The 18,196-nt window shown below is 34.8% G+C and overlaps 1 protein-coding gene across 1 annotated transcript in view; it reads left to right on the forward strand.

Moving 5' to 3' along the window:
- The window catches only part of LOC142335408 (mite allergen Der p 3-like), a 66,189-nt gene that overhangs the window by 22,219 nt on the left and 25,774 nt on the right, over positions 1-18,196 (forward strand). The window contains exon 3 of the mRNA XM_075383884.1: positions 14,394-14,502. Coding sequence (XP_075239999.1) covers positions 14,394-14,502 — 109 coding nt within the window. The remainder of the gene's footprint in view (positions 1-14,393; positions 14,503-18,196) is intronic.

Raw genomic sequence — 18,196 nt, forward strand, 5'->3', positions numbered from 1 at the left:
GAAAGCCTATACCTGAAGGTAGAAAAGTACTATTAGAAAATCACTCTAAAGGACTATTAAAATCCAAAAAGCTACAAGAGCTACGCTCAGGCCCTTACACTGTGCAACGAATGCTAGCTAATACTACATATGAAATACAGCATGATAAAACAAATGAAAAGAAAACAGTGCATAGAAATCATATAGTACCTTTTTAGCCGAAAGAAGAAAAAATACAAGAGCTAGTTGAGAACTGTGTAGTTCCAGACGACACGAATGATTATAATACTCAATATAATAAGCATAATATATCCAAATCTAATGCTTATAGACGCGCACAACATATTGTTATTTCGCAGTGGCCCTTAGTAGAAACACAATATACTGTTAATCCTAACACTACGCTACAACCAACATATAACGTTGAGGCTACCCCAACAAAAAATTCAGGCTTAGAATCGCTACAAACACGAGTGGATAACACTACACACATTCAAAGCACAAGCTCTTCTATTTTTCTACCCCCACGCATTTCAACCCCCTACCCTATGCAAATTATGTATTCACCTAATAGCCCACAGCAAGAAAATTTTTCTACCCCACCTGATAATACTGGTAAATTTAAAGCTACACGCAAATTATTCCCCCAAGCATCGCATAATAGCCCCACATAATCACCTCATAATTCTACACCTACAGCTTCACCTAATGTTTCTTATTTACCAGACACAAATGAAGTATTGAGCAGACCTCAGCGTAATAGAAAAGCACCTACATTCTTTGGCGAACCTATTCCCTCTGACTTGATACATAAACTCAAAAAGAAATAGAGACACAAAATCTCTTTTCAAATAATAACTTTTATATTAAAAAGCATAACCACGCACCAAAAATAAAATAAAAATATATTTACATAGTTAAAATATCACGCTCACAACCCCCATATAAGCGCAAATCTCCACAATTTAAAATCATACCCGCATATTCAGAAAGTCCTTTAGCAGGTTCTTAAGCACAGTGCTCCTGAGCGTGTCACATCTGAAGATGGCACACTCCGGAAGTTTCCGCTCCCTCAGCATCTTATATGCTCCTTGAAGCACGGGACCTACTTCTGGATCCCACCACGCATAGTGAAGAGCCCAGAGTTGCTTCGCTAAGGCCTCTTGCTCTTCCCACACCCATTCCACTTTGTCCCCCACAAAAAATTTTTGGAAGAACTGAAATCGAAAAATTTTTCTCCTTATCACTCTGGCTAACAAACATTTCCCATCCTTTTTTTTCTACTACCTTAAAAACCTTTTATTATTTTTTTTCCTCCGAACGCCCCTAAAGGCCTCATCACAACAAACAGTTATTCTGAGTAATAAATCAACAGATACTCACATCTAGGCCCAGGAGGAAATCGACAACTTCTAAGGTCTCAACGGACACACACTGAATGTCACGCTGCCTCCATGGTTTCTCCATGACACTCACCCTGTCTAGAGCGTGAACTTCTTCATCTCCCAAAATCACCCTTAGGTCATTATAACCCTCAGACATGAAGAACAGAAAATCGTCTGCATCCAATCCGGCAACCTCCTGATTGATATATTTCCGATAGAAATAACTCTTAACCGCTTTCCTAAATCCCGTGGTGGAAGTAAGCTCAAGCCCCCTTCTGCTGATTTCAACTTTAGCACGATCCAACTCGTCCTGCATATCGTGATCGGGTTCCAAAAAAATTGATATGCATATGAGACATGATAAGAAGAAGAGAGAAATGAAAAGAAATAAGAAATGAACAGAAAAGGAAATTAAGAAGATACAAATTAAAAAAGGAACTAAGATTAGGAAAATAAAATTTAAGGAAAGGCTAAAAGAACTAAAATTGAAATTAATGGTCAAGAACGAAATAAAGAAAGAGAGTTAAGAAGAATTTAAAGGATTGAAATTTAATAGTCAAGAGAGATCAACTGAGTCAAAGAAACGTTTAATCAAAAAGCAAATAGCCCACTCAACACAAATCGTACATAAAGTACGCAATTAATCACCGTTGCAAGCTGTTACACACGCATAAACTTCTATAGTTGTTCAAAACTCATACACCTTCACAATTCACGCATACCTTTTATTGTAAACTAACGATGAAAACATATGTTACCCAAAGCAAAGCTAAGTAGTAGTTATTCTCACATGAACAAATAACTTATCTAAATTAAATACCTTAAATACAGAAATTCGTCCCTGCAAACTTTTTAACCCACGTAAAATCACTTTTTGTCAGGACTGCATACTTTAAGCAACCCACAGAGTCAACAAATAGAGCTAACCTTACTAGTTTAAGGACCCAAGTAATGTTTTAAATAAACATTAGAGCACTTATGAACAAATAACTAACCACAAAATTGCAACCTCTACACACAAGAGCTAGTTCAACAGAGAACAAACAAAAATCCGCTACTAGAACAAGTAGAAATCGATTTAGTACTATGGCAAAGCTCACTTCTGTCACCAGTCAGTTGAACGTGCATTTCAATCCTACACTAACTTAAATTAATAAAATGAGCGAAATCATAAAAATTATACGAAAAACTTCAAATATTAACTAACCCTTTTTTGAACGCGTCCAGATAAGAAACTCAAAATTTGTCCAAATATGCACAAAAACATAGCGAAGAAAACTATGGGAACAGATTTTTTAATGTCTAGCCTATAAGTAGAGAAATCTTACCTTGAACAAGCACAAAAATATCGAAAAACAGAACTTACCGCTCATTAAGTTCCAAGAGGTCTCCGAAAGTTTTCGCTGAAGAAAAATTGTTATTTTTTGGCTTAACTCAAGCACTCACAACTGTACTACAGCCCCACATCTGGGATTTCTCAAATTCGTATCCTAAGTTATTATAAGTAGAGAAACCACACCTCCAACAGCGCAAAAATAAAGAAAAATAGAATTTTCGGCTCAATAAGTTCTAAGAGTTCTGCGAAAGTTTCTGTTGAAGTACAAGTGTTAGTTTTTAGCGTAACTCAACCATTGACATCTATACTATAGCCCTACATCTGCGATTTCTAAAATTCGAACCAGAAGTTCCTTTTTAAGACACATATTTTAATCGTATAGAACATATAAAACAGCAAATCCTGAGCATTCAATTTTGCAAAATTATCGTAATCTTCTTGTCATATGACCAATTTATCACGTTGCTACATGCCACTGGTCAAGGCTAGCCATTGGCCAATCAGGTTTGAGCACACAAATGATGGTAACCTAACCCTGAGAACCACTATTTAAGAGCCTTACCCAAATTTAAAATCACTTTTCTCAGTTACCTTCTGAAATCAATTACTTCTTTCTCTCTCAAATTCAGCTTTAACTAAACCATCTCTCTCTTTCTCTCTCTTTCTCTCATTCTCTCTGTCCCAAATTCTGTCTTTCACAATTTACCCCTTTCAACTAATAACGTAGAAAACTTAGAAAAATTTTCAAGCATTCCAAATTGTGACTACCAGCAAACTTTTGTCACAACACATCTCCACAACACATCAGGTATCTCAGTTAAATACTAATTCTCAATTCAATTCTCAGTCAGTAACTATAGAAGGAATCCATAACCTTCAGATCGAACATAGTACAAGACTGACAATTCAGAAAATTTCTAATCTGTTGAATTCCAAACAACACTACTCATATTGAACACCTTCATCAACAGTTAACCCCCTAAAATCTAATCAATCCTAATTTATGACCGAAGTATCATTCAACCAAAACGGTTTTCTTATTTCTCTTTCTATCAACCCTGATACACTTGTGAAAGTTTCCATTAAAGCAAATCAAAAGCTGAAATTCAGTAGTGAGTTTAACACCTTAACCAGTTGTCATATTTCTAACGAAGTAAGAACTGAAGTATTCTTTGCTACTAACTCTAACGAAGACCCTATTGCTGTCTTCTGGGGAAAGTATAACCCTCAACAACTTAACAGTTTATTAATTCAAATTCATTCTTCAAGTCTAGTTGAATTAGACATTTTAAATGTCCCTTGTTTGGTTTTAGAACCACCACTTGATCAATGAATATTCCGCTAAACGATTATTGGATTAGCGCTTCAAGAACAACCTTCTCGACTTCTTACAGTCCTTATAACATACTGCATAAAATCTTAAAATATAACAATAAGTCAGCCACAATTGATCGATCGTATATTTCATATAAAGAAAACATTGTTTTTTTTTGTTAAAGACCAGTTTGTAAACTTGGAAATAATTGTTTGTTGGACCCCTAACAAACCAGAACATATTGAACGCTTTCATTTCCAATTGAACAACAGAAACGAAATAGACCTTGATATCATCGAAGCTCCCTTTACTGTAGACCCTTAATCTATGTTACCACTTTCTCTTGAGACACAAATTCTTACTGCTCTTGCATTCGACCCGCTATCGTATATTAGAATATTCCTCCTACAGAAAATATTGAAATTCGGAAATAAAACTGTAACGCTTGATAAGTGTTTTGTTTCTAATCAACAGAGATTAGTTGCATTCTTCGTAACATCAGAAAATAACGCAAAATTTGTCATATTTTGGGTACCATATAATCCCGCTCACGTTCACGAGCTAAAATATCAGATTACTTCCACGGATAATATTAACTTGAATTTGTTAGACGCACCTTATACTGTCTTCGTTTATTAAATGGAAGACGGAGAAATCAAAAAGTCACCAGCAATAGACGAAGTAATAAACGTAAGTTACAAAATGTTTCTTTACATATTACTTTGATTAACTCTGTTCCTACCTGCAGTAACTGATATTGAGCCTGAAATTGTTCAACATATTGCAAATTTAGAAATACTCTTTGAATATAACGATTCTCACCCACACTTCATAAAATGTGTCGTAAATAGAAATAATTGCCTACCTGAAGAAATTCCGTACCTTAAATTACTAGAGCCTCCTGAAAAGCTATTAATTTGGTCAAAACGCAACGTTCTTCTGCCACTATCACTGCATAAAGACCAGTTCTTTAAAGAAAAACTTACTGATAAGAAAGCGCTTCTTTCAAATGTAGAATACTTTATAACCTACATAGGAAATCAAATTCGTTCTGTTCAGTTCCTTAAACTTATTGCTATAATACCTCTGGCCCTTCTCTGTGTTATAACTGCTTGCTATGCAAAATATTTGATCTTTATTATATTTCTTGCATTATTACTCTTAACGTCTTTCATTGATGCCAGACCAATTGAAAAGATGAGTATCTTTGAAAACACAGCTCCTAACCTCCATGTTAACCATTTTGACTGCTCAAAAAATTATCTCAAACCAGATGTATTCTCTCAACAAAGTAGCACCCTACGAAATTCGCCCTGATAAAATTAGCACTAATCAAGCACGAGTCACTCTCTACCAAAGAAATTATAAAGTTAAGCTAGAAGCAACTATGTGTAAAGCAACCCAACAGCAATTACGTTGGTTTTGCGATTCTTTAGACTCTAGCGGCATAGATGCCCGACATAATACTATTAATACTTCAGTTGAACTTGTTGCTCAAAAATGCAAGCTTGCAAAGGAAAGAAAAAAGATAAAGCCTTCCCCTTCTTCTAATTCAGTAGAATTCGATTTTGACAAATCTTTGTTCTCAAACTTTAACTCCGGCGATGTTGGAACTGGAAACAATGAATGTAACTCCCGAGGTTGGATTACACATTACACTTATGAAACATATATGCAAAATGTTAGCCTGAATGTAAACCTTAGAGATGGCACAGTCAATAACTGGCAAAATATACCTCTACCTTGTCCTTTATCAGCAGGAGGCTGCGATTCTACATCTACTGATCCATTCGCATACACTTGGGATAAACCCAATAATTGTCTTTTCACTATAATTCGCACTTTTAACGCTCAAATGATTAAAGCTAATGATAAATACTAGATAGTAACGGATCCTAAACTTACTTCAGCTCAGTCAGATTTCGACTTACAAAGTTTTATGTTCCAAGTTTAAAATAAACCACAGTCTTTATGTAGTCATCCACGAATAGTATATCCTACGCCATATGATTCTCTATATATTATTCGTCGTGACGGTTTCGATATGAACACTGGAGAACCCATTCACAAATATAACTCTGATACCGGTGCTATCACGCTTAGAAATAAATATTATTCCAGTGACAACAAAACAGTTGATACAAAGCATATTCAAATTTATGAAAACATTGATTTCGAGGCCCATCTTGGAACAAAAATTGACCATTTGCACTTTAATAATCTTCGGCAACTTCAAACTTCTACTCTAGAGCTATTAAGAAATGACTGTGAATTAGAGCTCTCATTTATTCTCAACACTTTAATGATTTCTCATGAAAATCCGCGTTTAGCTGGATATACCTTAACAAGAAACAGATCTATGTTTATTAAAACAAACGGCAATGTCGCCTGGTTATATAATTGTCCTGAATTTCATTCACCCTTACAGATTCTCAATAAGTGCTATAACCGAATACCAATTCTCTATGAAAATGAAATACATTTCGTTGATCCGATTTCTAGACAAACTTTCACTGAAGCCGAAGAACAATTGTGCTCTGATAAACATTCAAACTTATTTCAACTAGATGTTGACGATGACAATTCAGCGGTTGAACTAACCCCACAAATAACAAAGGTAAGAGGACCTGCTCTCTTTAAACAACACATAGTCATTCAGCAAATTGCAAATATAATTACTACAAGCATTCAGGCTTCTATCTACACATATAAAGAAATGATGTCATTCTGCAATTCAATAACTTTCAACTCCAATATGAAAGGAGTTCTCAAACACTTTACTAAGTCATTGTTAGATACAGAGAATCATTTTCAAATATTTCAGGCACGAATTATTATAACTCTAGAACTATTTATCTAGATTCATTCATTTCACCGGATTTCTTTAATAATCAATTTGTTGAAACCTTTGGTAAAATAAAATATATAATTAAGCAATGCGGAATATTCTTTGCCGCTTTCTTATTCATTAAGCTACTCATCGACATAGTCTTATGCCTAATTCGAGCAATGCAAATTAACAAAATTACAGATGCCTCTATTCATTTTGGTAAAGCACTCTCTGCTGCCACATTTGATATAATGTCAGCTCCAATTCTGACTTCTATCTATCTAGCAACTAACTCAGATATTAATAATACTGATACAAATAGAGAAAAGACGATGCAAGTTCCAAAATTTGAAGATACAACCAGAGTTAATCAAAGCCCACCTTATGATAATAATAGAATGCGAACTCTAACTCATGAGAATACAAGTGGTTATCCAAACCTAAATGATGAGAATAATAAAGACGAAAATTGAAACGATCACAACGTTCCTACGTCTCCAGTATAGGATTAATTCCTCTATTACTTTAATATCATCAAACTATATGATGATAATATAATACAGACTGACTTCATATTTACTACTGATTTACTTTGAAAGAGAATACAAAAAAAGAAAAAGAGAATACTTGCAAAATAACTTCAAAATATATACTCTTAGAATAGAATAAGAGTAGAGAATACTTGATATTTCAGGAACTTTCTTCAATTCCTAACGAACTGATACCAGTCTTTCAGAAGGAACCTTCAAGTGGTTGGCCCGAATACAATACACAATCAACTTCTAAACCTCAATCTGGAGTTAAACAGCTTGACAGACTAGTACAACCCACAACTCACGTTACCCCATCTACAACTTTTCTCTGAGCTATCAAGATTTCAGCAGTACAAACTCAAGCTACTAGTGCAAATTCATCAACCACGGTTACATCATTCAAAAAACTAGGGAGAACTAAAACTGCAGATACAATTGCAAAGAAACAACCACGTGAACAATTCATTAGAGAGACATTCAGCCCAGTGACAACGCTAGAAGTAAATATACCCAAGACAAACAGTACGGTACCCAATGTCTTAGCAAACACTACAACTACTCAATCATCACGACCAAGCTTTCTTAATCTCCATCATTACACAACTACCCCCCTGCAAGACCGCCTACAAAAACAATATCAAGCTGAGATACAAGCTAAACCCCGGTTTTAGTGGACACCCGAACTACGATACGAATTTAATCTACCAGTTGCAACCCAACATCATTAAATTCAATCTCATTAGTTATTTGTCAAACAAAAATTCTATTCTACTAACTAATCGAAACCTACAAGGACAAACATTACAAGTCCCGTTTGATAATATTACAGCAAACCTTACTCCTCAGTTTGATAACTTCACTTATCAGGTACAGCAAAACTTTCTGACAGAAAGACAACGCTCTCAACAGCTCGAACAACGGATTACTGAGCTCCAACTGGAGATCGCAACTCTGAAGCATCAACTCCACATCCTCCGCTCATCACGTTGAGCAATCACTGAATTGAATAGATAAATTAGTGGTTGTTGATTTTCAGTAATTCCTTCATTACTTCTTCTTTTTCTCCCGCGGTGAGGAAAATTATTCGTTAGTTTAAAAGCCTAATTATTAGTCATTTTGATTACCTTACTCTCTTTGATTCCATCACTTACATCAAGTAAAATAATTTCTTCCATCTTCATTGAAACTATCTTTAATGATTACACTCAGCGCAATTTATGGTGAACAAGGAGTCCGTTCTCATCTTTAGAATACAGATTTGGTTTGCTCTCGCTTCTCTAATAAAATCTATTCTTTAATCTTTACCAATTTACCGTGCTTAAAACTTAGTTAATAGAGAAGTTTATTATCATCATTCAATTGTTCCATCGAATTTATTGTCTTACAATCTTTCAGTAGACGTTAAATATTTCAAAACATATTGTGATCTCGCTGAATTTATTCAATCGCAAGTTATTAAAACTTCGAAAACATTCTTAGTTGGAAATAAAGTCTATACCCCATTGTCAGTTCATTGGACATTTGAGTTACAAGAGATTATCTTATTCTTGCAAGATAACCATTCCAATAAAATTGTATTTTATTTTCATCAAATTCCTGAGTACGATTAATTTTAAATTCTAAACCTTATTTATACAGAAGAAATTCTTAACATCAATAATCTAAACTTTCGACCGCTCACATATTTCAATTAATATGTTAGTCTTCGATATTTTGGTGATCACGGAGCTAAAAATGTTACAACCTTTCGTTAACAGGTTTTCATTCATCGCCATCCGCCATTTATAGTTTAAGTACTATTTGGATCTTCCTGTCAATTCTTTTCAAAGATTAATTGGTCTTCCATTCTCCTCATTGACACATAAATTGAATTACTACTTTATTCAAAATGAACACATATTTTGAAGGAGGTGTTGATATCGAATGGTTTAAAGATTATTGTCAACTCTCTGATCATGTTGAATCCGCATGGGTTAACTTTTCTAAACAGATTATTTTTAACGATAAAGTTTTCAGAATCTCCGAATTATGTTATTCTGAATTCCAATGCGAAGTCATTTTATTTCTCGAAGACTTTGAACAAAAAGAAATTGTTATTTATTTTGAATCAATGACAAAAAGCAAGAATAATTATTTCATGAAGCTAATTCATAATGATCAACCAAATCTAAATATTAATTCCTTAAACTATTGCTACAAAGCTTACTTCAATTGATTTATCCTTCAACAATACTCAAATAAAGATGAATTACGAAACGGAATTCTTTATTTGGGGAGTTATTTCAGCAACCCTAGCCTTTAAGGTGTTGTGCTCAGTCGTTTTAATCTCTTTATTTATTTAACTTGCTTATCATTATAGACCATTAAATTAACCAGTATATTCTTTGACTTGTATTATCTTATTATTCTACTTCGGATGTATTAACAGCACAACAGTACAACTTTTATAGAAAACTACAAACGTTCTACCACAACGGCCACCCAAAAAAATTGGATCTATTATTTTGTACAGCCTTGTATCTTAGGACATCGTCAACCCTTCTTCAAGAGAGAACTCAGAAACAAGAAGCTACGATGAACCTTAGAACTTTAACCAAGCAATCTACCTCATAAACTTTAAATGCTTAATTATTATAAAATTAAGCTAAATAATTTAGTCGATTATGTAAAATTTGATGTTTTGATTTAATATCTATGGACCGGGATGGGATGTACTGAAGTGTGCTACACTCAGTAACACTATTTGATAATCTTAGCGCTATTTTGAGAATTTACGTTATAGTGCGTGAAGCACAAACTTGATTTGGACAAAGTCCATTTTAACGTGTGAACAAATTACTAAGTAGTTTTGAATAAGCTACTATTTTAAGATCACTAAAACTAAGAATACTATGACGTGATCAGGCCACACAGATAACACCAAGTTAATCTTGGTAACTCTGTCGACACTGTTATCTTTATCCAATAGGATACTAGATAACCACGTGTCCGCAAGTATAAAAGGAGCTCGCACGCTCAACCACCACTTATTCTTAACTTCAACCTTTTTGGTCCCTGATAACTTCTGATTAAAAATCATACTCCCGTATTGCTCCCTTGCTCAATCTCAACTTACTTGAGATATTTTCTAACTTAGAATATTTCGTGACTTGTTCTTAACTAAGAACTTTCTAAGTCATAAAATATTAACTTAGCACAATTTTGGAAATCAGGTAAGTTTAACTAAACTTCTCTAAGTTATAATTTAACATCTCTTAAACTCTATCTAAGTTACAAGTTAACTTAGAATAATTCAACCTGTGTTATCTAGTGCTATCTCAGTCTCAATAACTTTAACTATTCTATCCCTTCATGCTCGGTTTATATTTGATGCTGTTTAACCTAACTTATTAATTCATATTTGCATTTAACTTTCTTTAATACTTAACCATATACCAAGAGTAGAACTAGGGGTTGAACTCTCAAGTTATACATGTGGTCCCGCGATTAACCCCGTCGTTTAAGTATCTAATTTACGGACCAGCAGTAAATCTTCTGATTTTTGATAGGATGCAAAGTGAGTTGCTTTGCTCTCCCAGAAAATAGAACTGATACAAAGTTTAAGTTCATGAAGCGAGCGCTACCTTGCCTCATTGCTTTCACCTGTGTTGTTCTTTTACGCTGTTGCAAATTAAATGGTCTCAGCAATTGTCTACAATCAAACAGTTCCTCCTAAAATAGGCATTAAGTAAGAAACACTTACTTAACACTTAGTAATTACTTACACTGTCAGGGAGAAGAATTTTTCAAGACAATTTATTACAATGATTACCATTATTGGATCGAATAACTTGTTTAACTTCCCAAAACTACTCCATTGGAACGCTTACAACATCCTACTTGGTCTTCCTTTTATTGAATTTTTAGTCTCCCTTTATGAAATTTTCTATACAAACGCAAGGTTTTGCCCGTCTAAACGGGTGAATGATTTTTTTGTCTATCCGTATTGCCCCATTTTCGCTATGAAAATCGACAACACGGCAATAGTTGTAATCAATCGCTGCAAAAAACCCTACGGTAGTCATTAGCCTGATGTGATAAAAATCGTGAATGTTTTGTTCACAATTTTACAAGCATTTTATGCAGTTTCTTGACGTTAGTAAGGCCGAGATCACTCCAAACTTTCTTAAACCCAAAATATTCACTTCCTGGCGTCGTCTAGATGTTACACTAAAATTCGCGATTGAGTTTTGTAATAGCAACCCTTGTCGCTGAAAATTCATTCATATGTGCACGTACCCAGAAATAGTCATGATCTAATTATCAATTGTACACGTTTAACGACTGCGCACACTTCTCCGGTACGTTAAATTCAGCTCAATTATTAAAAAGATTACATCTGGTGGTGGAAAAATCAAAATTATATTATCATTGATGTAAAGAACTTAGATAATGTATTTTGGGATCCCGTTGCGTGCCTACAGTTACCTTCAAGACACAAATCAGTGGGAAAACCAAATACCAAGTTCACATCAAAGTTAATTTTGCTTTTGAGTTCACATCAAAATTATTTCTAAACGAAACTTAGTCCAATCACTTAGCTGGAATCTGATCTAATGCGCATATACAACTTTTTTTTACAACAATTTTCTTTTGTGATGTATATCGTCTGTCAAATAATTGTTACTTAACTCCAATTATGTCGCTTTGGTAACAATAACCTATTACTGAGATTGCTAAACTCAAACCAGACAAAATTCTGAAATTTGAATTGCTTGATAGACTTAAGTTTCTTCTGATGTAAGGTTATGCGCTGAATAATTAAATTGAAACGACTTTTTAAAACGATTTGTTCAAAATGTTAACAGTGAAAAAGCGAGAAAAATGCATCATTTTTGTAATTTTCAACTTTCATTGTCTCCACGACAATTTTAAAACTTAAAAACATCACTTCACAAATAATTTTTTTTCAAGAGTTTTCCGCTGATACCTTTTTATTATCTCTGACCAAAAGATATCAATCGTCTAAAAACAGTTTTGTAAAAGTAGAAGGGCTATTGTAAAGTTCCCAATACCTCAAATAAATTTGAAGCGTTGGAACAATTAACCACATCAAGTGGAGCACGTGTCCTCAAAAGCAATTGCCAAACAGTTAACAAGTGGGGTGCTCCAGACAAAGTAGAGCCGGAACCCACATCACTTTTACTCTGAAACTATTCCCGGTCCAGCAAATTGCCGATTTTTTAAAAGTTCATAAAAAACTAAAGGTGTTCAAACTTGGTTACTGCGATTCTATTCGCAGCAGAGAAGACAAAAGACTTAATTTTTTGAAGAGCACACTTATTCTTGATAGAGCATTGTCGAAAATGTGTATTGTTGAAAAGGTTTGAGATAGAACAATGCAAGTTTTTGATATGGCGAAGTCAAAGCAGCGTAAAAGCTACAAAAAACCGTGTAAAAAGATTGTTTCAGTTTTTTTATACGGCGCATTACCTTACATAAGACGACAATTAAGTCTATTAAGCAACTCAACTTACAGAATATTGTCTGCTTTGAGTTTAGCAATCTTAGTAATAGGTTATTGTTCCCAAAGCAACACGAATTGGAGATAGGTAAAAAATCTGTGACAGAGGAGCTGCTGCACATAGTTAAAAAGAGCACACATAAAATTTCAATTACTAAGCAGAGTTGTACGCTGTATTTTGGTTTAAAGCTTCCCACTTTTACCATTTTCACCAAAAGCGTTTCCCATTTTTTTAACCTCTGAGATCTTAATTTAACTTCCGGAAAAAATCTGGATATGAAGTGAACGCCTGTTTCGCACGGGGAAAAGCAGGACATGTACCATTAGGCAAGTTTCTCACTGGGAATAGTGGGATTAGTAAGTATAAGCAAGATTTCCGGGAATCCCACTGGAATTTCCGGGAAACGATTCACCGGAACAGTAATTTTCGTTCATTGTTATTCGTAAAACAAATTCTGGATAACGAAAAATTTCTACGGCTTCCTGCAGACTTATAGCTGAATTAATAATTCCAGCCGATAGCTAATGGTTGTAATTTTCGTAAATTATTTTTTTTTCAAAACACCATATACTCATTTTTTCACTTTGCCCTTTTTAGTCTTTTTGCCTGCTTGCTACCTGGTCTCTTTTTCTATCTCTTTTATTGAAATAAAAGATAATTTGGTTAATTTGTGTTGTATTTGACACTATTTGTTAAGTGTCTTTCAAAAGAAAATTTAGGCATCGTGCTTTGGTCATAATTAATGTTTGTTTTGTTGTTTGTCTTGTCTCTTAGTCTCGACAATGGCATATATCATCGACCCTCAATGCGGCACTGTTTACTTCGTTTAATGGTTTGCGTTCAAGGCAAATTTTATTCATACGTAATTATTACCTTATTATTCATACGTACAAAATTATTTCATACGTAAAAGTAAATAAAGTAAAAAGTAAGTAATTCAAAAATATGGATAAGCGGATTCGGAGTATTATGTGGGAACACACATTAACCAGCCTTCTTGTTTTATTTAAACTTACTTGAAAGTTTTCCAACATAGGTCTTGCTACAATAAAGTCAAGACATGTTTGCACCAAAACTACCGGTTAGGTAAAGGTTACGTGACTCTGATTGCGCCAGTGAGAATATCTGGCAATGATCTACGCTGAAATCATTTATGTAATTTATTATAACACATTATTTGTCAAAAAATGAGGGTTTTCAAATTTATTCAAGATTAGATTAATGGCGAAACATACGTTAATTTTGACTGCTTTCCAGTCATTTCATACAAAAAACAATTTTCATAAGAAAAATATCAAAATCAATCTTATCGGCACACTTGCGATTACACTAAAACTCGAACTGCTCCGCCATTCTCAATCAGCATCACATCTTCTCACTGGCGCCGCCAAAGTCTCGTAACCTATAACTAACTGGTGGTTTTCGTGCAAGAAATGCCTTGTTCTTTGTAGCAAGACTTTAAGTAAACTTAAATGAAAGTAACCGCTAATTTAAGCGTTTAGTCATTTCAGGCTTGAGTGACGTTTGTGGTGAACTGGGATCTTTCGAAAGATTTTCCGAAGATGCAGTTGTTGACAACAACAACAGATTCAGATTCCAGAAAATTTTCATTCCCTTTGAGTGAGTTTATTGAACAATGCACTTTTTATTTCAAGTCCCTATTCACCTTTAAACTTTCTGTAGATAATGGTTCTCTGCTAATTGCAGTGAACTAATGATTTTCTACCTTTAATATAGCGCAGACCATGTAACAATTGGTTCAGAAAACTTGCATTTTATACCTGATGGGAATGGAAAAAATTGAATTAACAATGCTTCATTTTTTGGTTATGTTCACAACATCTGTAGAACCGGGTCGAGGTTTTAATTGCAAAAAATAATACAATTTCAGGAAACTGGTTATTTTACGTAAAAAGGGCTGAAAACAAAAACTCATAGAAATTTAGCAGTGTAGTTATAAGAAGTCAATGCATGAATGCTTTGGTTTCAAACACATTACTGCGAAGATCTTAGCAGTGATCTTTATTGAATTCAACAAAAATTTTCCTTAATTTGATACAAATGACATTTTTTAGCGTTGAGGACAAAAAACTCCAAAAGTACTTAATTAAAACGCTTTCAAATAACAATTGGGGAAATTATGGGACATCTCTTATATTCTCTTCGAAATACATCTTCGTGTATAATCGGTTTTCGAGATTGAATTATTGCCTTTCTGAGGAAGGGCCTGATTCGTAGGGTGTAATCTTGATCAGTAACCTCCACGTGGTGCCCCCTGGGTAACTACCACTAGCTCAGTTAGTGGAAGTTAGCTAAGCTGACAGTCTGAGGATTGAGCCCTGAACAAGCCACCTACGGACTTAAAACAAATTTGTTCTAAAGAATTCCTTGCCAGTCCGATTCACATCAGCGCAGGCAAGAGCCTGAGATGCGAGGTGTTGAGGCAGAGCATCGAATAGCGCCCTTGAAAGAAGGGAGAAAAAAAGGTTGTTGGCGGGACCCTGTGAAGAAAAAGTTCTCGCCGACTTCAACTGTTGGAAATGTCTCCAATAAGCGAAAGATGGTCAAAGTTAACTGATTCGAAAGTCAACAAAGTAACGAAAGTGAAATCGAGATTAGTAGATGACGTTTTGATCGTTTAGTAGTGAATTGGCTAGACTCCAATTAAAGTCTCTTGCGAACCCTAATCGACCAGAAACCCCTGTTAGTAGGCAACGAACGGAGGGCTAGTAAGGTTGAGATGTGAGGGAGCTTGAGATGAATGCTACACTGTATCCACTGAAAGTTGATTAGTAGTGGAAGAGAAAACTGTGTGTGATCCTGCGCACAATTAGTATCTGAAATGAAAGTCTTCTAGTAAGAGGTACTGTGTAAGATCCCGACAAGACAGATGTAGTGATAGTCACAGAAATGACATCACAGAGTAGTGTTGCAACTGTGATCGCAGAGCTAAAAGATAAAGAGTGACTACACTACATGTTTGGTCCAGACAACACTTGCTCTACTTGTCCCGAAAGATGGTTGAGATACATAGAGACTTGAGGTTCTGGGACACAACACCTCAATGAGCTAAGCCCCAGATGGTGTTCGCACCGGGGCTCAAACTTACTCTGGCTTGGAATTCATTCCTCTAAAAGTCAGTAGAAAGTCAGTCCTCTAAATACCTACGGCTTCGGCCAAAGGGGAGGAGCACGGCTTCACCCCATCTGAGCAGTGATCTTTATTGAATTCAACAAAAATTTTCCTTAAATTGATACAAATGACATTTTGTAGCGTTGAGGACAAAAAACTCCAAAAACACTTAATTAAAACGCTTTCAAATAACAATTGGGGAAGTTATGGGACATCTCTTATATTCCCTTCGAAATACATCTTCGTGTATAATCGGTTTTCGAGATTGAATTATTGCCTTGACTGAATGTCAAATTAATTTCACAATTTTCTTTAGAATTTAATTCACAGAAAATGATTTCAGATTACCATTAGATGCTGTTATCTTGTCTGTAAGGTAACACCTATATTTTGTTAACGAGACTGAAAACATCAATTCCGTTTGGAGCCAAATAATATTTTCTCGATGCGGCCTGAGCAAGCCAACTTGGACTAAAAATAAATTTTGGTTGGATTTCCCGCCAGTCCGATACTCATCAATGCAGGCAAGAACATGAGAAGAAGAAGTTGAAGCAGAGCTTGGAATAGCGTCCATGAAATAAGGGAGGAAAAGTGGTTGTTGTTGAAGCCCTGTTAGAATAGTGGCTCTTTTAGTCGCGGCCTGTCCATTTCTGTCTGTTGGAAATGTCTCCAATGAGAAGGAGATGGTTATACTGACTCAAAAACCAGCAAAGTAAGGAAAGCGAAATTGAGATTAGTAGAGGAAGTTTGACCCTTTAGTAGTGATTTCCGTAGACTTCGATTAAAGTCTCCTGTGAACTGTAATCGGCCTTAAACCATTTTTAGTAGACAACAAACGCAGTGATATTGTCATTTAGATTTAAGGGAGCTAAAAGTGATTGCTACACTTTAACATCTGAAAGTTGATTAGTGGAAGACAAAACTGTTTGTGACAACTGATTGCAATTATTATCTGAAATCAAAGTCTTCCTGTACGAAGTACTGTGTAAGGTCCAGAAACGAGAGATGTTTTGGTGGCCATAAAATTTAATAACAAAGTTCTGTTGCAACTGTGACTGCAGATATAAAATGATACCGTTTGGCTACAATACATGACTGGTCCAGACAACACATGCTCTGCAATGTCCTGAAAGATGTTTTTGAGTAGACTTGAGGTTCACGGGACTCAACGCCTCAAAGAGCTAGAGGACAGTTCGCCTGGTCTTCACATCAATGCTCCGTTCTTCTTGACTTCGAATTCATTCCTCAAAAGGCGATGAATGAATACCTAAGTCTTCTGCCTCGGGGGAGGTCCACTGCAAAAATTTTAGCAGTGAACTTTATTAATTTTACCAAATTGTTTTTTTCTAAATCATGATTCAATAACTAAGCAGATAACTGACTGCAACGATAAAGAAGTTGTGTCAGTAGGAGGCTAGAGGCTTTTTATTTTTTAATTTTGATAGTTTTTAAATTTGTAAACCTGATTAAATGTTAATTCATGCACAAAAATTTTCCCCTGATTTGCTTCCTAGCTAATTAAATGACGTATATGCCCTTGAAAAATTAAGAAAATGTGGGTTTCAGAGTGTTCCGATTGAATTTTTATGACCAATTGACAGTTATTATGACAATTTTTTTGCTTTGAGTAAAAATTACTCCAAAATTACTGAAGTAAAATGCTTTCAAATAACAGTTGCGGAAAGTAATATGACTTCTCTTTTATTCATCTTGACAAAAATCTTTGTTTATAATCGGCTTTCGAAATTGAATTATGGTCATGACCAGATCAAATTAATTTCACACTCTTCCTTAGAAATTATTTTACAGAAGAATATTTCAGAATTCCATCAGATGTTGTTATATTATGTATACGGTAAACACTATATACTATGAACGATTGCAAAACAAAATACAAGTTTTTTGGAGCCAAATGAAATGTTTTCGTTGTAAATGTAATTCATTTGGAAGCCTCAATTCCAATTCTCAGCAATAAAAGATTTTTTTCTCAAGAGCTTCTCCCAATTTTCTGCCTAGTCTGCTGCTCAGTTTCTCGATGTTAGCTGGACAATACTTAGTGCAGTAATTCGGTGAACATAACGAGTTCACGTTTATTGGGATGATCAATCAATTAACAAGGTAAATCAATTTAAGTAGTTGATATCATAAACTCTGAATCAAACTTCATCTTTTTCATGTTAAG

Source organism: Convolutriloba macropyga, chromosome 2, assembly GCF_964194025.1.
Source record: "Convolutriloba macropyga chromosome 2, txConMacr16.3, whole genome shotgun sequence".
Taxonomy (NCBI): domain Eukaryota; kingdom Metazoa; phylum Xenacoelomorpha; order Acoela; family Convolutidae; genus Convolutriloba; species Convolutriloba macropyga.